This window comes from Anarhichas minor, unplaced genomic scaffold (genome assembly GCF_050575085.1).
Source record: "Anarhichas minor isolate MPS153535 unplaced genomic scaffold, ASM5057508v1 ptg000010l, whole genome shotgun sequence".
Taxonomy (NCBI): Eukaryota; Metazoa; Chordata; class Actinopteri; order Perciformes; family Anarhichadidae; genus Anarhichas; species Anarhichas minor.
This window is the reverse complement of record NW_027466456.1, coordinates 13,502,005-13,524,082: the sequence shown is the minus strand read 5'-3', so window position 1 is coordinate 13,524,082 and position 22,078 is coordinate 13,502,005. Positions and strand designations below refer to the sequence as shown.

At 43.0% G+C, this 22,078-nt stretch overlaps 1 protein-coding gene across 2 annotated transcripts; it reads right to left on the bottom strand.

The window, feature by feature from the left end:
• Positions 1-1,872: 1,872 nt before the first annotated feature.
• On the bottom strand, positions 1,873-18,840 carry mllt1a (MLLT1 super elongation complex subunit a). 2 transcript variants are annotated; one of them, XM_076088287.1, is made up of 13 exons: positions 18,717-18,840; positions 13,781-13,961; positions 13,036-13,118; positions 11,787-11,930; positions 9,295-9,420; positions 7,642-7,960; positions 7,259-7,575; positions 6,571-6,661; positions 6,341-6,452; positions 5,135-5,234; positions 4,535-4,612; positions 3,759-3,830; positions 1,873-2,922 (listed from the first exon to the last, which is right to left on the bottom strand). In XM_076088287.1, exons 1-13 carry the CDS (start codon positions 18,726-18,728, stop codon positions 2,794-2,796), a joined length of 1,764 nt encoding a protein of 587 aa, XP_075944402.1. In that variant the 5' UTR covers positions 18,729-18,840; the 3' UTR covers positions 1,873-2,793. The 2 variants fall into 2 exon arrangements, with proteins under 2 accessions (XP_075944402.1, XP_075944403.1); XM_076088288.1 differs by having other exon boundaries at positions 4,544-4,612; positions 6,571-6,658; positions 7,259-7,557.
• Positions 18,841-22,078: the final 3,238 nt, after the last annotated feature.

Here is a 22,078-nt window from a genome sequence, read left to right as displayed (position 1 = left end):
TTGACTCACAATTAACCAAAGTGTGTCGGAGTTTGTTTACATTAAAGAGGCGTAACACAAAGCCCATCTGATAATTATGAGATACAACTTTAGATCTCGGAGGACATTTTGTCAGCGCAGAAGCAAAAAGTAACATTCAGTGAGAAGCACTGTGGGAATCTGCTGGGCTTTAGACACTGATGATGAACCTCTCTACTGTTAAAAGAATAATAAAAGAATACTAATTAAAAGAGTAAGTTGTGCTACAAAAATATCTTAAATGTCAGATATAGATAGCAGGTAAAGCTAAGTGAGTCTACCTGTGTGTAAACATGTTTCTTTGTGCTCATTATTTCGAATCGTTTGCAAGTTTTGATGTAATCCTCTAGAGCGAAACTTCTGTGAAGCGCCAGGTTTAGTGGTCTAAACTGGTTAAAGTGAGCCAGCTTTGTGGGATCGGTCAGTTTGGGTTAAAGGGATCAGTGAGACCCACTGATCTTGCTTCACGACGCAGCACGCCCCCCCCCCCCCCCCGAGAGATACAGTTCAGATATTCAGGGAAAGAAAACACAAGTAGGGCTTCCTTCAGCTTATTGGTCTGCCTACGAGCCCTCTGCTGATGCTCTTCAAGCGCCTGGCTACTTGGTATCAAACGCTTCAACATCAAATACTTCAAACCGCTTGACGAGGGATCGCAGACTCTACTGAACAACAAACGTCTCCCGACACACACGACACAGCTGAAGCAACGGCTACTCGAGCTAATCAATGTGAGTAACTACCAAACAGCCACCTGAAGCATCCTCTTTAAAACAACGAAACTAATCTCAGAAAGCAAGAACATAAAATAAATGGCCACCACCGGGGGGGGGGGGGGGGGGGGGGGGGGGGGGGGGGGGGGGGGAGTAGTGGTCTTTAAACTTCTACAGGGCTTAATTAACAAAAATGTCAACAGCCTACGGCGACACTGGGAAAAAAGGAGAAGCCGGGATGGAAGCCTTTAAGACAATACTTGATATTCAGGCATCCTTTTATAACACACATATATATAACACTTGTTTCCCCAAGGGGAGTATTGGGTGTGGTGGGGGGGGGGGGGGGGGGGGGGGGTATTTCAATCTGTGTGACCATGGCTAACAGAGTGTACACCCCCCCCTCACACTGCAAGTCGCAGAAGAAGGCACTAGAGTGGGGCTGTTGTTAGCCGTAGAAAAGTAAAAGCGATTTACATTCATAGCTCACAGGTTTTCTTAACCGCAGTCTGGGAATAAATACACAAAATGCACTTGTAGAAAAATAAAATGTAAAAAAAGCGTGGCCCCTATTTTTTATTTTTCCTTATTTTTGGATTCTGGGAGACAAGTATGGCTACTTTTTCACGGATTTTTAAACCACTTAGAAGGCAATTCAGGAGTGATCCTCCACTGCTCTGGCCGCGAGCAGTCGAGCCCTTTCATGCACGCCAATATGAGAATAAGGGAGGAGGAGGGATGGAGTGAGAGGGGTAGGGGGCTGTTGGTAGGAGGTCAGGGCTCAGCTTTCAGTGCGAGGAAGTAGAGGGGGGAAACTCAATGTTCAGACAACAGAGAAACCTCATCACACACACACACACACACACACACACACACACACACACACACACACACACACACACACACACACACACACACACACACACACACACACACACACACACACACACACACACACACACACACACACACACACACACACACACACACACACTGGTCCGAGGCTTTAAGTGCAAGGACCTGGGAGACAAACATGCACGAATTTAGGTTCCTTTTACTTTAACCCCCCTTCTATTTAGCAGTTATAAGCACTGTCCATATTTAAAAAGGGGTTTATAGCACAATGTAATGTAGTTATAAGGACATTTTAAGTGTTTATTAAGGTAGAACAATGCTTATGTTTGTTTTTTACTTAATTGTCTTTCATTATCAGTTTCTAAACCAAGCTCAACGTAGGAGGAGGTTGGTAGTATACTTACTTACATTTGCTTACCACTACATTATAGTGTGTTGTGTAAACCATTTATCAGTGTTTATATACTGCTTATGAATAGGGGGAGTTAAAGTAAATTATTACCTGAATCGGTATTTGTTTGTTGTGTGTGCGCGTGAAGGAGGGAAACCAGCTGTCGTTTGTGCTCGAGCTTCACGCACAAAGAGAAGTCGGTACCCACAAAGATAACATCTCTTAAAACTCAGCAGCGCTCGCATGCACACACACACACACACACACACACACACACACGAATCAAAGAGTATGTCGGGAGAGAAATGAGCTCCAGCTGACAACAGGGGGAAGGGGACTGAAGTGTTCTGCAGAGTAAGGAGTGTTCGTGTGAAGGGGGGAGGAAGAGGAGGGGGGGGGGGGGGGAGTATTGGGTTTGCAAAGGAAGGAGTGCAGGAGGGTGAAGATGGGGGTGTGGGGTGCATACCACAGCTCTGCACAGACTCAAAAAAAAAAAAGACATGTGTAGTGAAAATCCTGACTTATAGACTGAGTTCAGCCACGCCGCTCCTCCTCCACCCTCCCCTCCACACCACCTTCAGTTTTCCTCCCCAGTGTCACGTGAAGGCGGTGTGTCTTCATGTGTGCTTGTGTTTGTTCGTGTGATTCTGTTTGTGTGGTAGTTGTTCAATGGTTCAGTCAGGCCTGTGAAACAGCTGCGACACGATGTGGCTTCTCGTCCCCTACTTAAAAAAAAGGGGGGGGGATACGGTGGCGAGTCTACCTCCGCCGACGCAATCCACAGGCCGGGCTCCCCGCGCCGGTGTCCACTTCCTGTCACGTGGCCGTCGCCTCCAGGTAGCTCTGTAGTTTGCGGACGGTGGACTCGTCCAGTGAAAAGAGGTCAAAGTCAAAGGTGGTGTTGGTCACGTTGAAGTGGCCCGTCTCCTCAATCAGGTTCACAATCTGAGAGAGGAGTGATCAATTATCATTAAGCATAATCAGGTTGTCCTTCAGGTCACATTAACAACATATTAAAAGATGCGTACATGGTTCAACAAGTCAAAGTATCACCATTTAAAGAACACACCCAATGCAATTTAATATTTGTTTTCGCAAATATGAAAGAAAACCAGCAGGCCAGATAAAGCCTAGAATTATTACATACAGAAACATTTCTTTATCTTTTCTTCCAAAGAAAACTGAAATTCAAAAAGTAGTAGCAAATGTTTTTAAGGTTGTTCCTCCACATCTCCACTCACAGTAAAGACCTTCCACACCGACGACATGGTGTGTGTGTGTGTGCGCGGCTGTACTGTGTACCGCAGCTGCCACAGTGTGCGCGACATGCATGTTGTGTGTGAGGCTGAACGGATTAAAAAAAGATCAGTTTTCAGGAGTTCAGACGATGAGCCTCCTAACCATCAGTAGTGACGGTGTTTGCGTCGGGTCTGATACAGCCTGCTAATTACACAATCCACTGTCGCAACAAGTATGACGTCTGGATATTACTGCCGCCTAATATTACTAAAATGACCACCTACCTATTTAAAATAAAATACATTTACGGTGCTTCAGATCACATTATTCATGGCGAAACTTAAAATATATATAAAGACTTTTAAAAAGTGCAAGTCATTGGTTTTTCTATGTATGCATCAAATTCTTTCAGTGGTTTTATATTCATATCAAATTGATGAAATAGATGGTGCCATTACATTTTCCAGTAAGTAATAATCATTCTGATAGACAGTGCCATATATATCATATTTCATTGTGTGACAGTAACAATGAACACGCACCTGCTGTAGGACGTTACGCTCCCTTAAAGCCATCAGTCTGCGATGGAGGTCCACCAGTTCTTCTGTGTAGGCCTGCAGAGGTTACAGAGAACATGGTCAGTATAGCATTACGTTTGAACTGAAATCTATATGAACATGGGGAAAATGTATCTGCCTGACCCATTGCATGTCCTAATAAATTAGATTACTACTTTCTTTGTATCATTATTTATCATATCACTATATACTTAGTTTACTTAGAATTTGCTGTATAGGTTTACTGTTCGTTTTATTGTTTTCTTTCTTTATTATTTGTTTTCAAAAAGATCATCTGATCTAATCTAAATCGAACCTGATCTCTTTGCTGACCAGATAATCAGGACAACAAAACATAGGAGTCAAGTGTGAAATTATTATTTTGGATTCGAACTCATCAAAATTTGAGGATAAAGGTAAAACTGGGGGTGTTTACTCAATGTTATGAAGTAGACCTCTTCCTTTGAATTTAAATCTCTGTGGGAATTAACCTTTTTTTTCTCCATATGTTTTAATGTGGCGGAGTTATTTAGGATCAGTCACTTAATGAATCATCTCGTTACACTGAAGAAAAAAAGAGATTTCTTTTCAAGGGTTCATAGGCCAGAGTCTGTCTGCACATCTGGATTAATTCACTGTCCATGACTCCATCTTGAATTCATCAATGCACTCATTGAATTTGGACAAAACACTGTCTGTGTGTGTGTGTGTGTGTGTGTGTATATGTGAGGAAAAGCATAAAAAAAAAAAGTTTGATTTACCCTTCCTACCTTGTCGTATCCCTTCTTCAACACCTTCTCTGAGCGAAACGAGGAATCTGGACTCTTTCTGCCTGAAACCTGCAGAAAAGGAGAGCAAGGAAAAAGGAAAGGAGGAAGACAAAGAGGAGAGACAGGCAGTGATGTGAGACCATGAGACTATCTGGGACACTGACGACTGAAATGATATGCAAGAGGTCTGTCTGTCTGTCTGCTGAATGTGTTTCTGCTTTTTATGTTGGGCAGGATCCAAGACATTAAAAATAGAAAATTAAAATAGAGTGTTCTCTGTCAAAACGAATGTCTTTGACGGCTTTACTTTTAATCGAAACACACAAAATACATTTCTTGAGTAAATTTGACTCACAAAACCACAAACATACACAACGTAATGCTTTAGGAAAGTCCTGTTCATGTTGGCCGAGGATTATGTTGACAGCTGGACACTGAAGAATACTGGACGAAGACAAACTCAGTAGTATTGTTAAGAATAAATAAAACTGTACATGTTCGGTTTTAGTGTTTATTTTCTGGTCAAACTATTTCCGTCCCCGTCAATACATCGATAAAAGCAGGCAGTAAAGCGAGGTCTGTGTGACTCACTTTGTTATTGGAGGAGCTGTGTTTCTGCGGAGGCGGGGCGGGGTCTCGACTGAGACTGTGCGAGCCGTCACTGCTGTCACTCTCGCTGTCCAGGCTGAGTCTGACGGGGCGAGGTCAGAGGTCAATCACACATCGACTGACAGACGGATCACATTGGCATGCTGCTTAGCATTGAACTTGGATGCGTGCGTCCCAGATTATAATAATTATTATTTGCTGCTAACATTAAGTCTGATATAATTTAGTGAAGAAGACGCAACAGATTAACAACAGACACATCATTTAAAAACCAACAGGAGTAAACAATATTGAGAAGAGACAAAAAACAGGTGCGGTAGGGACAGAACGAACATCTAACATAATAATGGATCTAATACAACCTGCGTCAGTCTGCACGGTATCGATTGTGAGTAATGTCAGATTGTGTGATAAAGCCAGTTGAACTGTTGCAAATACAGATGCAAGCAGAAAGTTCCATCCACCTGTTTTTATGATCATTTTTAATTTAATAATAAGTGGAAACGCAAGAAATTTGAGAGACAAAAAGTTTGAATATCACAAAAACATAAGGTGGAGAATGTATGCATCAACAAAAGCGAAACGCAATAGTCATGACCTTCAAGAAGCATGTGGCCTAAACACTGAAAAGTTGCGTCAGACGAAAACATTAGCTCTGTAGAGAGCGATGGAGAGGCTGTATGACCCTCAACTTAATATGTGAAACAAACATAAATGTCATATATTCATCAGGCTTTTCACATCCTTTTCAGACGTTTCAGGGTCGGTGCTCTTTTAATGATGTAATCGGATTACGTCTTCTTCTTCTGCATGCTGCTGGAGAATTAGTGCCACCAGATGTTTTGAGATGCTACCAACTTAGTCGTGGATGGAAAATACAATGCTAATTGCTTTAGCTGATTTTTGCTAGAGAAACGTCACAAACTAGTGCGCCGGTCTTGTGTTTTCGAAAATGTAGAAAAACAATAAACACGACAGTTACGCTGCCACTTCTATGAATCAAAAATTCAAAAGTAAAGAGAAGAGTGTCGACTCCGTCGCAGGCAGGGGAGATAGTGCAACATGCAAAGTGTGTTTGAGGTAAATGTGTGTTTAAGCAGGAGCAGGGTTGAACTTGTCTCACAATGCGATGAAGCACTGTTTTTGATTGACGACCAAACATGTAAAGAGGCCTTCAGGGAGACTGACCGAGAGTCGCGGTTGGGGGGGTTAGTCTTGATGGGCGTCTCCTCCTCCGAGCTGCTGTCGTCATCATCCGACTCCTCTGACTGGATCTCCGCCACCATCGATCGAAGGGGGCCTGGAAGAGGAGGACAGAATCACACGAACTCTAAGACCACATCAACCCGTTAACTCCAGAAAACCCTTTAACATTAATGCTCATCTCTGCAGCGTAACAAGGTGAATGGACTCTCTACCTTGCCCTTGTTTCTGACCCGGCTCAAAGTCAGAATCTGAACTGGAGTCAGAGCTAGAACTGGAGTTCGAAGGACTGGAAGGGGCGGACTGCTGTAAGAGAGAAGAAGAAGATAGTGACGAGAAGGAAAACTACGGATGAAAGAAATGGGACAAAAAGGAGAAATGGTTCGATAAGACCCGAGTTCAGGATCAGCATGATTATTGTGTTGTTCTTTACGGACTCGATTTTTGGGAAACCTCAACAACATTCAAGATCAAAGATTATAGATTTAAATGAGACCCAATCTCAAAATACTTTCAAGTCTTTTATGAATTAAGTCGTGTGAAGATAATAAATTAGCATGGATGGAAACTGGAGCTGAAATAATTAGTTGATTAATTAATTAATCAACTGACAGACTTTACCAGCAGATATTTTAATATAAGAGCTAAATAATACATTTAGGTTTCTCATTCGTGAGGGTTTGCAGCTTTCCTTCGTCTTATGTGATGGTACATGTTACATTGGGCTTTCAGAAATTGCAACAGACATTTCACTATTTTCTGACCGATTAAACAAGAATATAATCTGCAGATTGAGCGATACTAATCTCAAATTGCAGCCCTAAATTTGAAATATAATGAATGATCCTAATGAATGTCATCATACAATCCTTTCCTAACAGCACTCCTGGGGAACCGACGTACCTCCGACTTGGACGACGCTTCATCCTCTGAATTCGATTCTTCCGACTCTGGAACTTTCTTGGGCTCCTTTGGCTCTTGCGTGTCATTTTTGCCTTTGGCCCAGCGACCTTTTTCCTTAGGAGGCTTCTTCTCTGCGTACGGTTGGCTGGCTGCAGACGAGGAGGAGACACGAGGAGAAGTCCCTGTGAAGGCCCCGCCACTCGGCCCCTTGGGCCCCTCTGAGCTGCCCTTCTTCTGCTTCTTAGCGCTTGGTTTGGGAGACTCGACAGTAGAGGGTCGTTTCCCTGGGACTTTAGGTTCTGCAGGCCCTCCCACGCCTGCCACGCCTGCCACGCCTGCCACACCTGCCACACCACCACCCCCTCCACTCCCAGCCCCCCCACCACCCCCTCCACTCCCAGCCCCCCCTCCTTTCGGAGACATGCCCTCCATCTTTGACTCCTTCAGGGTGAGTTTAGGCTCCTTGAAGGCAGCCTTGGGTATGACCTTAACTTCGTCTTTCACTTTGATCTCCGACGGCTTTTTTGAAGAAGAGGAAGAGGAAGGATCGCGTCCACTCTTGCTGCTTCCGTCTCTGTCGTTGTCTCCTTTCGATGTGGCTTTGCTCTCAGAGTCTTTTCGGGGCCGTTCACGGTGCTCCTTGGTCAGTTTGTGAGGTTTGGGTCCTTTGCTGCTGCCACCACTTCCCTCTTTGCTGGGTTCCTGGAGAGAGAAAACAAAAGCACCGTCATCGACAATTTACTCTTAAAGCACTCAGCCAAAGGTCTCATAAAAGGAAACCGACTCGGCAGCACAAAGACCTTGTCAAGGTTTTGCGCGTCTAGTCCGTGCTGTAATCACATTATTTACTGTGAAGGAGATGTCAAACTAAGCACTTTGGTCAGTGTGAACTCTCAGTAACCAGTCTAAAATAAACTAATTAAACCTTCTTCTCTACACTAACAAGACTACAGCTATGCTAGCAGCTCTGTCAGACTGTAGTGGTGCTTTGAGCTAAATGCTGAATTTATTAGTATGTTTATCATGTTCACCATATTTGCTTAGTGTGCTAGCATGCTAACATTTGCTAACTGGCACAAAACACAAAGTAAGCTGAGGCTGATGGGAATGTCATTCATTTTTGCTCATAAACCATCCAAATGTCAACCGTATGGTGGTGCTGAAGGCAAAGTCAGGGAATCCCCAAAGTCTGTAGAATTAATCCTTTGGGGATTGAGACTGTCTGTACCAGATTTCATGGAAATCAATCTGACAGTTGTTGAGATATTTCTGTCTGGATAATGAAACAAACACTGTAATGGTCTCTTAAAGCTTAATACCAAAACTGTGGCAACAATGTTAAATGTAACCGGATCAGTTTCCTGTTTTTCCCCGATAGATGTCCCGTCTCGTGGGCAGATAAGCTGTCCGAGTTATTCTGCATGCAGATGCTCAAAAACAGCTGGCTGTGATTAAAAGCCTGAATCAGTGTGATCACAATGATTCTGCACGTTAATTTAGACGTTTAGGGCTGGGCGGTATACCGGTTCACCGGTTTTAATTTCCCATACGATATCAATTTTTCATATACCGTCATACCGGTGCACAGCCTAGGCAACTTCTGTCGCTCTTCAACAGGCAGTAAAATATATTGTTCGCCGCTGCGATCGGACCTAGTTGTCTTAACTTAACTTTATAATAACAATTAACAACCCACAACTAACGCTCTTTAACAGGGCAAAACACCAAGACACAACAGTTTGTGACACAAACAATTTGTAACACTAATAATTGTACATTTATAAAATTTCCCCGCCGAACTGCATGCTGGGTACAGCTCGCTAACAACAGTCTGCTAACAGCTGGGAGAGCTCATACCGCCCAGCCCTACGTTTGCCCCTCTATCCTTCAAGAAAATGTGTCAATAACAATTGACTGGAATGATCAACGGAGATGTGACACTTTCTGGTTAAATACTCCACATGAATGAGCAAGCCGACAGTGCTAAGCTACTGAGATAACTAAGATAGTATTTCCTTGTTGGTAATTCAACCAACCTTTGACACATGAGGGGTCTTGGTCTTCTTGGGGTCTGAGAAGGCAGAGAGGGGGATTGTGGGGAGCATCGGGTAGTCTGGACTGGGCCTCGACACGGCTTCAGCCCCCTCTGGAACCACCAATACCTGAAATTAAAAAGATGAGACAGTTACGGAGCTGTGTTTACTTTGACTGCAGACAGAATCAGGCTTTTATCCAGTTATTTTCCCCCAAAGACAAGGTTAGGTGACTCACAGCTAGAGAACGTCTACAGCTTGAATCATCAATACAAAAACAACCGTTTTAGAACATATCAGTTTCTCTCGAACAAAAAAATCAAAAGGTACATAAACATGGTTGGGCTGTCCTGGCTGACACGCCTCTTCAATGTCGCATGGGGGTCCGGATCAGTGCCCATGGACTGGCAGACCGGGGTGGTGGTTCCCATCTTCAAAAAGGGGGACCGGAGAGTGTGCTCAATTACCGGGGTATCACACTACTCAGCCTCCCGGGGAAGGCTTATGCCAGGGTGCTGGAAAGGAGGCTCCGACCGTTTGTCGAACCTCAGATTCAAGAGGAGCAATGCGGATTCCGTCCCGGTCGTGGAACAGTGGACCAGCTCTTTACCCTCGCAAGACTACTGGAGGGGTTCAGGGAGTTTGCCCAACCAGTCTACATGTGCTTTGTGGACTTGGAGAAGGCTTTCGACCGGGTCCCTCGGGGGTGCTGCGGGAGTATGGGGTACCGGACCCGTTACAACGGGCGATCCGGTCTCTGTACGACTTCAGTAGGAGCCGTGTCCGCTTTCTCGGCAATAAGTCAGACACGTTCCCGGTGGGTGTTGGCCTCCGCCAGGACTGCCCTTTGTCACCGGTTCTGTTCGAGACTTTCATGGACAGGATATCTAGGCGCAGCCTGGGGGCGGCGAACGTCAAGTTCGGGGGTCTCGGGATCGCCTCTCTGCTGTTTGCAGATGATGTGGTCCTGTTAGCCTCCTCGGATTGTGACCTCCAACATTCACTGGGGCGGTTTGCAGCCGAGTGTGAAGCGGCGGTGATGAGAGTTAGCACCTCCAAATCTGAGGCCATGGTGCTCTGCCGGAAACCGGTGGATTGCTCCCTACAGGTGTGGACGGAGTGCCTACCTCAAGCGAAGGAGTTCAAGTATCTCGGGGTCTTGTTCACGAGTGAGGGTAAGATGGAGCGGGAGATCGACAGGCGGATCGGTGCGGCTGCAGCAGTAAAGCAGGCGCTGCACCGGACCGTTTGGGTGAAGAGGGAGCTGAGCCGGAAGGCAAAGCTCTCAATTCACTGGTCGGTCTACGTTCCTACCCTCACCTATGGTCACGAACTCTGGGTCGTGACCGAAAGGACAAGGTCGCGGCTACAAGCGACCGAAATGAGTTTCCTCCGTAGGGTGGCCGGGCTCAGCCTTAGAGATAGGGTAAGGAGCTCGGTCATCAGGAGGGAGCTTGGAGTCGAGCCACTACTCCTTCGCGTCGAAAGGAGTCAGCTGAGGTGGTTCGGGCATCTAATTAGGATGCCCCCTGGACTCCTCCCACTGGAGGTTTTCCAGGCACGTCCAACTGGGAAGAGACCCCGGGGAAGACCCAGAACACACTGGAGGGATTATATCTCCCAGCTGGCCTGGGAACGACTCTCGGGATCCCCCAGAATGAGCTGGAACATGTTGCCGGGGAGAGGGAAGTCTGGGTCAGCCTGCTTGGCCTGCTCCCACCGCGACCCGACCCCGGAGAAGTAGAGGAAAATGGATGGATGGATGGATGGAACATAAACACTTTGAGTGATATGTTAACGACTCCCAATGTGCACTTCGGCAAGAAACATTCAATCCTTAAAATAACTGCGAGCAAAAGCTAAAGAACTGATCCTGCACACTGTCACTTGTACTCACTTTATCAACGACGTTTCAGGGTCAATCTTAGATTTTTGTTCACAAACTCAACTACGAAGGTTTGATACCGCTCTGACCTGGTTCTTCTTCATAGGAACAGGGGATGAGGCTTTTGGGTATTGCAGTATTTTAGCGAAGCCCAATCTGTGTCTGTCTGAAGCGGGCTGGTCACTCCTGGCTGGAGTCTGAGCCGAAGGGGTTTCTGCTGACCCTGCATGATTTCATTTGATTTCACCAGAATTCGACCCAGTGGCACCGATGACTAGCATTAAAATTAACTACATAGAAATGGTCTCGCCGATAGTCTCATTTACTTATGTCGGTCATATAGAGGCATCAGTATAAAAACAAGTTAAGACTTTTTAATAGGTTTTTTTGAGGAAACTGAAATGCTTTTAGACCTTTTAAGCGCTGCAGATACGTTGCATTGAGGATAAAACACTTCCAGAACCAGCTCATACCTCAGAGCTTATGATATAATACATTATGTGGTAGTTACTAATTTAGTACTATTGACAACTACAGCATCTGATATTGACTCTAGTCAATCATTTAGCCATCAGTGCAGTGAACCAGCCTGTGTATCAGTCAGCCTCACCCCGCCAGCTTTGATCAGCTTTCTCCTGAATTCTTTGGTGGGGTTGTTAAAGGTGAGCTTCTCACAGCGCAGGTGGTTGACTGGTGGGTTGCCCTCCAAGTTGAGGAATAAGTCGTAGTTGAAACACACCTTTTTTGGCTCCTCCTGAAAGGAGGACAACATGACAAAAAGCAAACCGTTTTAAACTTCCTCCAACAGCACGTGGGACAAATAATTATTTGTCTTTCTGTATTACAGACATATCACAACAAAAGAAAAAATGTTGAATAAATGAACGATCACCCAGGAAGTCAATAACACAGACGGAGAAGACACACTGATAAGAATCAACAAACATTCCTGAGAGAAGCTGAAGAAAAGTGGACGATTAAAGACGAGGAAAACGCACTAAGACACGCGTGACAGATTTTATAAACAAAAATGTCTTCTGGTAAATGCAGAAGTGCTGATATTTACACTCTCTTTTGTTTGCCTTTAAGGTATTTTCTTGATCTTCTTGACAGATGTATCTATAATGTATAAGTTGAAGAAGAGGATGATGTAACATTTTTGGGTGCAGTCCAGAGGTATAATATTACAAAGAGCTGCAGGAGACGATGGTACACTAATGTGCACATACCTCTTGAACATCGTCCTCCTCCTATAAGGAGAGTAAAGCGGGTCTTTCTTTCTTTCATCATTCATTCTAATGGCGACAGTATAATAGTGTGTGCTCATTTTATTTCTCTCACTTAAAGAGAGAAATGTCCCTCACATAAAGGTTTTACCAACACAATCGAGCTTTCTGATCGACTGAGTGCTTATTTAAGAACTCCTACTGGAGAGTGAGTCCAAAAGTGAAGCCATTCACAAAAAATGGTCAAACGAGAGTTTTAAACCATCATTTCACTAAAACAAGCTACATGCACTCACAGTAATCGCACAGTGATTTTTTCAAACATGTAAAAAGGAACAACCAGTTTATTTTATCAAGTTATGGAATTAACCCGGTTAACATTTCTGCTGGAAAAACCTGTTTCCCTCATAGAAACCCAGACTGGCCTCCTTCCGTCTGTAAATATTTCAGTGAAGTTTACAAGTACTAAATAAAAAACCCACAACATGTAAACATCAATTTACACAACTCAAACCTTATTCAAGCCTAAATAATGTGTATTTCCTAAAAGCTATACTTTCCCCCACAGCCTAAATATCTTTTCTATAAATAAAGTAACTACGCAGTTTACCATCAGTGTCCGGCCGCTCTCACCTTGTTCTTGAAGTAAACCTCAATAGGCATGAGGAAGCCTGCGTAGCCCGACTCCTCCACTTTGTACGGAGGCTCCTTGCATACTGCAGACAGAAACATGTCGCTGGCAGTAAGTACATTACTCACACTGCTCTTATCCATAGAAATGCATTATGTTACACATCTATTAACTAAGAGGAGAGTCTGAATGTTATACCAACATGAACTCAATGTGATGAACAGATTGAGCTACATTTGTCAGGAAACAATGAATTTGTCAAGTCCAAGATGTCTTTTAAAAGACACTTGTGTCACACGATAATAAATCGTCTACGAGTTCAAACTTGGCAGACATTTACAAGACGGACAGTGATCACACCAATTTATAAAAGACAGAAATGTCCAGAGACAAATTACAAATGGATTATTTCCACTAGTGCACTATTTGTAGAGGCCGTGTCCGTATTGGTTGCCCTCACTGTGACCTCTGTGAATGATCATATAAACAGAGTTCAATGTGAAGAGTAAGAACGTCACAGCACCTGCTAGAATGACCATTAACCTCCCTCCATGTTCTTATTCACCCCTCTCTTCTATTTATTTCTGTGTTCATTGTTTTAACTTAAATTAGTTCCTACAATCTGTCTTCTGAATGCCCCGTGCTGTATTTACTACTTACTGCCATTTAATGCAGCATCTAAAACACTCGATTACCTTTGTGTGTACGAGTAAACTCTGTGTAAATACTGTTATCCGCCTGTCTCACCTCTCTTGGGTTTGGGGAAGCTCTCGTGCAGGCGGAAGACAACCTTCTCTACAAAGTGCTGGATGTCGCCGGTCTCCGGCCCTCGGACAAACACCATCCAGTCGTGGGTGAAGCCTTCTGATGTCACCTTCTTCCTTAGCTGGGCTCTGTGGCCCAACTCCAGCTTCACCTGCACTGTGCACTGAAAAAAAAGACAGACACGGACAAAAGAGTCAAATACCGTGTATCACTGTACCAGGCCTGTGGACGTGCGAGAAAAATAGGTCAAATGTGAACTACAAGGGCAAAGTTATTCAGATCAAGAAACGGATACAAATGCACATTTTGCAGTAAGAAGTTAAATAAACGTCTTGAGCTTGTTTTCATCTGGTTAAACTTTAAACTGCATGTGGATTCTTACTTTATCATAACATAAATATTTACATGTAAATGTTATGCTTTTCTCTTCCGTCTATGCTGATAGAACTTGCATTAATATGACATATTATGATGTGTTCTAAGACTGGCTTTAGCTCAGTGGGTAGAACTCCTAAAAGAGGTCAAACTTCATCTATGTACCTGTATGTTTATGAAAGCATTTATATAGCAAATGAAATAATTCAGACTAAAAAGAGAGACAAAAGGACAAGTAGCCTGATTTTGAGTTGGTTTTCCCTCCATGTTTCATTATGATAAAACAATTAGAGTGGCAACTAACAAGTATTATAAGTCATGTCAATGTTATTTGTAGAGCCCAAAATCACAAATCATGAGCAAAGCCGGTAGTGAGATTATACCACCGGGCCATTATTCATTTGTTTCTGATTCCACCTTGAACGACACCCTCTGGATCTCTATTTTGGAGTATGTGGACTTTTCACTCAAAAGGAGAGGCTGAACACTTGGTCTGGACAAACACAAAGCTGGACAAGTGTTGGGACGCCCCCCGTGGAATGGGACTGATTAGCTGCCCGAGCCGACAGATCTCTAAAGGTTCATCCAGAGGAGGGGCACATTTTTGGGCTACCTCTCTGCCCGAGAACAATGACAGCGACGGGATCAGTAAATGACACTGTGCTGGTGGGGATTGGCATAGCAAGAGAAGAGGCTATGGAGATGGGAGTGCAGAGGGGGACGAGAGGGGACAGAAAGCTACTTTATGTCCAGGGGAGGACTGAAGAATGTGTGGATTTGGCCCCAGCACAGAGCAGCTCGTGAGCTGGGACTGAGTGGGGGGATTAGAGGGGACGGGATTGAGATGAGCTAGTCTGGCACTCCCTAGCTAACTCTCCCTCTCACACACACACACACACACACACACCTCCCCTCCCTGGCACTCTGCCCAGCCATTCTGTGGCAGTAATGCCCTTAAACTCCAGACTCCACCACACCCACAGTGAGCAGCCGTGGAGTCCCTAAAATCATCGACAACCCCTCCACAAAATCAAGACTTTGATGAGGACAACCTAAAAACCAGGATGGTGATGAGCCAAAGAGGAAGACGGTGACATTCTATTAGAAAGGAAAGGGAACAATAAAAAATAAGACATTTCTCCCATTAATCTAAAACATTAGGAGCCTAAGAGGCAATACGAGGCTGAGAAAATCAGAGCCGAGTTGATTAATTGATCAGCTGGTTGACAGACTAATTAAGCAGGAACTATTTTCATAATTGATTCATTGTTTAAGACATTTTTTAGCAAAAAAACAAAAAAACAAAAACAAACATTGACTAGTTTCAGCTTCTGAATGGCGAGTTTCTGTAGCTGTTCTTTGATTTATGGGACACTAAACGTGTTTACGTAATAATACTTGTTTGTTGGACCACACCAGATATTTAAAGAAATCTACTTGGGCTTGAGATCATCATACCAGCCAGTTTTCACCATGATTTGACATTTGATTTATCAGTTAATCGAGAAAATAATTGACAGATTTATCAACAATTAGAAAAATCATTAGTTGCGGCTACAGAGAAAAATACTACGGCTGCAACTACAGATTGATTTGATTGTATATAAGAGATCAGAATATAAACCCAATTCACAGTGAAAGAAACAGGAAAGAAAGTAGCAAAACCTCACATTTTAGAAGAGAAAGCTAAAATAGTTTTGGGGCATTTTATGACTTAAACAATTCATTAAACGATATATTTTTAACTGATCGACGATTAAAGCTAGAGAGGCACTCGGACAGCACAGACCTCCACCAAGGCCTTTCTCCATGAGCAAAAAACGAATGAGCGTACCCGCCCCGTGATTCAGATCCGCTCTAAAAAGTTATGGATTCTTCCTTGACCCATGCTATACCCTTCCACCAAGTATCATGAAAATTGGGCTGATAGTTTTTTTTCCGTAATCCTGCTGACAAACAAACAAATCAACAAACCAAACTGAAAACATAACCTCCTTGGCGGAGACGCAGTCAAAAAGTCCGTTGATAGACGTAGAACATGAATGAACTGAGTTGTGTCAAACAGAGTCTAAAAGAAACTCACTACTGACTATAATTCTGATCAATGATCACAACATTAAGAGCCCGGGAGGAAATGTTAGGCTGGGAAAAAGACGAGTGATGAAAACCACCTTGATGAAGACGGACATTATCTAAAGCGCACCGCCTCAGAATATGAAACGCATGATTACGTCTTTCAATCATTCTATTCTACGAGCGTCAGACGGATACGATTACTCGTGGCAACACATTTATTAAGCTTTCCTCTATAAATGGCAACAAGACCAGTCAACGCAAAACCACCAACATTGACATGGTGCATGCTCTCTCTCTCTCTTTCCTCAGCACAGTGCTCCAATTGAGGGGAAATTCAAATTTTGGCAGACACACTGGCTCCCATGAAAACAATGAACTCCCAGCTGACATGTAAATAACACCCCTCGAGACCAGGGTAATCTCTTCCAGCTAATAAAGAGTTACACTTTTTCTTTTTAAGACAGAAAGTTTCCCCCGGAGGAGACGCACAAATTATTGTGACAGCAGCTGTGTTTTGATGAAGCTGCAGGTTCCAGCTGAATCCTTCATCATCACACCAAACCAGCCACCAACAGTTACTTGTTTTGGAAAACGGTCAATCCCAGAGAGCCAGAGGGGAGTCACAAGTAGTGTGCAGCACCCAAGGAAAACAAGTCAGAAGTGTAAATAGTGAGAGTGAATGAGTGTGTGGGGATTATCAAAAGCTGCATGGTCACCGATCATCACAACTGCAGAGCTCATGATGCAGATCTCATATCTAGAGAGCATAACAGCAAAGATCCGAGTGTTTGCACACAAAGTGACAACGCTGCTTCTTTGCACATGCATGAAGCACTTTGGCCGTGTCATTATGCTGTAATGTGCAATAAATACGTTCAAATACAACATTTACAGACTGAATTTGATTATCTCTCTCGACTCTGGATCTGACAGACTCCACTGCAGGTTCATTTGGACTTTTCTAAAACTAATGTATGATTAAATGACCCAGCAATATATCTAAATGTTCATTTAAGTTACAATGCTCAGTAAGGGTTCACAAAATTAAAAACATCTTCTAGTATAAAGCAAAACAATTCCCTAAGACCTTAAACTACAGTCTCTAAAATGACCACAAAGTTGAATCAACACCTCTAAAACACATTAACTTCATGAAGGTAGATTTAATCTTCATTAGCTGCTGAAGTAGACAGCTTTACTTTCAGCTACGTGTACCAATAAACTGACAACCGTGCATCTATTTGAGTAATAAGAATGCAAAAATCGAATGCAAATCTTTCACATAGTTAACATTTATCACACAAGTACAACTGCACTATTCGTATAACTTGTAGCAGCAGACTTCCCTCTGGATGAACACTCACACATCTAGTTCAAACTTCAAAGGGGCCAAAGCTGAATGGGGACGAGCTGAGCCACTTTCCCTGGGTGTGTGTGTGTGTGTGTGTGTGTGTGTGTGTGTGTCCCAACCATCTGAAATACAGTCCTGAATAACCTCAGGCATTTACACAGTAACCCATTTTACAGCAACATCTCCCTCACAGTGGGCAGATGTGTCATTTGGTTTACCCACATATCTGTTTCCTGCTTAAATAAAAGATGTAGCTTTTTTTGGGGGATGACATAAATCGTAACTGTGCAAATGTATACATGCAGTACTATTACGTTTGGAGAATTAAAGGGAGCAAGTTCTTAGCATTATGTTTTATATTCTGGGTTCTTTGTAATGATCAGCTAGTGCATGGGTGGTCATTCATTGCTGGATTCAAGTAAAACGTCTGCACACTGATCATTTGTCAGCTTTTCCCCCGACATGCTGCATGCATTTTTAGTCTCCAATCAAAAATGTGGTGAGCCTTAAACATTCATCAACTGCTGGCAGATAACGCAGAGATATTACAGAAGTTGTGTGGTCGTTGCTGGCTCTATTAGCCTTGCATGTGAGGCTTCAGGCCGCTGGCAGTGGAGACACCACCCCGCCTCTCCAGCCCAACCTGGAGAGGACAAATCTTTTCCCCCGGCGCCTTGTAGCGGCTCCTTAGCCTTTAGCAAAGCGGCCGACACTCTCCCTGATAGGTAGACTAGCTTAGCTTAGCTCCTACTAAAACCCTCGACTCAAATGGGTCTGCATGGCGGTCAACAATGTGCATGTGCGTTTCACACCCAGCAGAGCAGAATAAACACAAGGTGTGGATCTCTTTGTGTGCCTGGTTGTGGCTACAGCTACACAACGGTGCTGAGTGGTGAGGTAGACTGGAGCTAGCTAGCGGCAAATACCGATGTATGAGTGCCCAGCTAGCATAGCTCCAGAGCCAAACAGCTACGAGTTCATTAGCAGCAGGAGCATTTTTTTCTTCTTCTGGCTAGCCGAACAGAGGATTCATTCCTACCCTGCCAGCGCGCAGCCTGCTGGCATTTTCTCCGTGAAAATTTCACATTCCACAAGGAGACACAAAAGCCACTGTACCTGGTTCTCCATGTTTTTCTGGCCTCAGTGATTGTTGTATTTATTTACAGCGGCGTTTTTGGAGCGTCTCCCCAGCCTCTGCTCCTCATTGTGTGTCAATCCAGCCCAGAAGCGGAAGGCAGACGGCTCCCTCCCCTTCCAGACGGCTGCTGGCAGGCAACCAAAACAGAAAGCTCTCTCAGCCAATCAGGAATCGGAGAATTTAAGCACTCTTGAAAGGGACCAATCAAAACACCGAAGGGGCGGGACGGGTTCTGAGCTGCAAATACAATTAAAGCATTTTCTGGTGGTTTTCTCGAGTGACAGCGAGCTTGTCCCAATGGTTACAGCTCTGTTTCAATTGTAAAATGCACATGATGCTAATTGATTAATCGGGGTTCGATTGCATGGCTTTTATAAGTTAGCTATTAGTTCGACCAATGCAATATCAATAACGTATTCTTTAATAATAACGTGTCTTTTTTTCTCAACTTATTAACAATGTTCCTATGTTTACAAAAAAATAATATTAATTATTGTCAGTATGCTGGATTTTCTGAGAAGTTCACAAAAAAGGGAAACATAATGCTTTTTCTCTACAATCAACACCAACATTTTAAAAATAGCTTTAGTTACAATTGACTACCCAACATCATATGAAGCAGTTAAAATGTGTTCCACCTGTACCAGCTGCATCAAAATGCATCAAAAATAATGATCCAGGCATGCATAATGAGCTTGTAAGTGTTTTTTTATTGAATACATATTTCATTGCAGGTGAAAAGCAAACATTTAAATGCAGTGTAATTAGTAAAAGCCTGTAAAGTGCAGTTTCCTTCCTCCTTTTTAGTCGTACTAAATGGTAGTCTGCATTAAAAGTTAATTCATTTGTATCCTAATGTTAGTTTTTGTAACATATAAATCAAAAGAAGAATCTTAAGCAATTTAAAACAAGTGTTAGGTATTGTACCATGCACTTTCTGCATCATTGAGAGTGAGGTTTTCTAAACTTGAGTATATCTGAATGAATTTATTATAACCTCCAACACCACAGGTTGATCTTACTGTTTCATCTGAAAGGAAGGCAGCACTCTTCTGATTGAAGACATCTCTCTTACTATACAGAGTCAGGCAGTGAGGGCCAGTTGCAGTCAAGTCTCTGTGGTGCTCAGACTTTGATATGAGATTATCGGGCCTCAGCTATGGGACAGAAGGTCACCACTCTCTCACTGGCTTGGTGCCTCCCCTTCTTCCCCTGCCGCTCAAATTGATCCAGTCTGCCTCTCAGTCAAATCTGAGTAAAAGAAGTCCCACCTGGCTTTCAAACACTAGGGTGTCCCACTGATACCGAGACATCAACCTTTAAATCCTCCCTTTCAATATGTAGGGAGAGGGGGAATACAAAATGAAGCCAGGTTTCACACACATAACAGAGGTTTATTGTAAGTATTTGTTACCTTTCTCTTATTATATCAACTGGCTGTCACGACTCAAATATTCAAAGACTACTTTTTTTTTAAAGCCCTGGTTGCGTTTGAATATCTCATCAACCACAGGAGGTCACTATTGAGCATTGAAGTCCAGAGAACGCGTGTGTGCATTTTCTATTGTTGTGTCTATTGTTTCCTTCAGGAAGGATCATGTGAATGGAAGCACAATGTACCTGAATTTTCTCAAAACATCACCAAAATCAAGAGCTGTTTAACAAGGGCTAACAGCTCAGAGATCAATCATTCATGCAAAATAAATAGATGTACATGTGATAGTTGTGGTCAGTAATACAAATGTACTTTAGAGGAATATGTCAGAGATCCTGAATGGGCCGACACTAGTTTTCTTGAGAAATAGACCAGACATATTTTGATATTGACAGATTTGAGTACTGAAATGTTAAAAAATTAAGTCAGAAACGACAGCGATTTAACTCACTTTTAATGAGCTTATTATTTGTAGAAAATTGAGTGTATGACTGTGAAACCACCACATGTTGAGATATCTCTATGTAAACAACATTTCACCGTAATGCTTCACTCAAAGTAAAAACAATAGTTTTATCATAGGAAAACTTACAGTACATCAATATATTCTGCCGTGTACAGAATTAAATGTGCATTCATATCTTGAAAATGAATAACAGCAGTTGATTTATATGAACAAAAACAAACATGCTTAAAACTCTTCAAAAATACACACAAATACTCAAATTTTCTCAGTCATCCAGGATGCCTATATACATTTTATGAAAGCATTCATGTTGCGAACTCTTATTGTTCGACAGACATCGGGTTAAAATGTCTAAATGAAACCATACACACAGAAGTTCAACATCAGTCAACTCTCAGCGCCAGCTTTCCTCCAGCTCTGTATGCGACAGTATTTGTTTTTTAGGGAGCGGAGCACAAAAGTGCATGCAGGGGCTCCATTGGTCCCTGACACTTGAGTGCAAGGAACCTATTGCTTTTGATTATTATTCTACTGCACAATTGCATTTGTTTAGGGGCTTGAGATGCTCAAAAACACACAAAAATTGGCACATGCTTCAGAACTGGTGAAAAGTGCAAAGTTCTGCAGTCATTGGGCCCCTAATGAGTGAAAGGCCTTAGTTGGGAAACGGTTTCCCCGATATTCACGAAATTTGGTATCACATTGCTGTCATAGTACACATTAGCTCTGGCCAACTGAAAGTCGGACATTTTTAATTGTATACGTTTTTCATGTATTTTATGCAAACCTTTTTGAAGTTTATCGGTTTGTCGTTTCAAATTTGGTTGGTGTGACGCCAAAATGTGAAGCAGTAGTTGATATCTTGAATGATGATGCCATAAGTCATGGGACAAAACGCTATTTATGGCAATTTACAAGTATTATTTTTCTTCCCCCTTGACGATTTAACAGATCCACCCCAAATTTGGTCAGCAGAATCTCAAGGCCTTCACGATGCTGAATTGTGAAGCTTTTGTATTTTTGTGGAGCGGTGTTACAATGGCCAGCCGGGCAATTTGCATGTTTCGCTTGACTTTACATTTCACATGCTGGATAAGAGTCCAGACCTGAAGTCATCTAAATGCACACATTGAGTCACAGTCATAGCGTCACCTACAGTGAGTGGTCTACACATACTCGGCAACATCGGTGCGTGTTCTCTAGCGCCACAAAGTGGACACAGGTGGTAGTAAAGAATTAGCACCACGTCATTTCCAGCCCCACGCAATCCACTCAGGAAATAACGTATAAAAGCAAGCTATTAAAAGCATAAACCTATATGATAAAGTTTCAAAGTCATCAATGGTAACATATAAATAATGGGTATATTTAAAAATACGATATTTTCAACTTTGATAGATAGATAAATAAGTATTTTGTGTTTCTCAACTAAAGATATA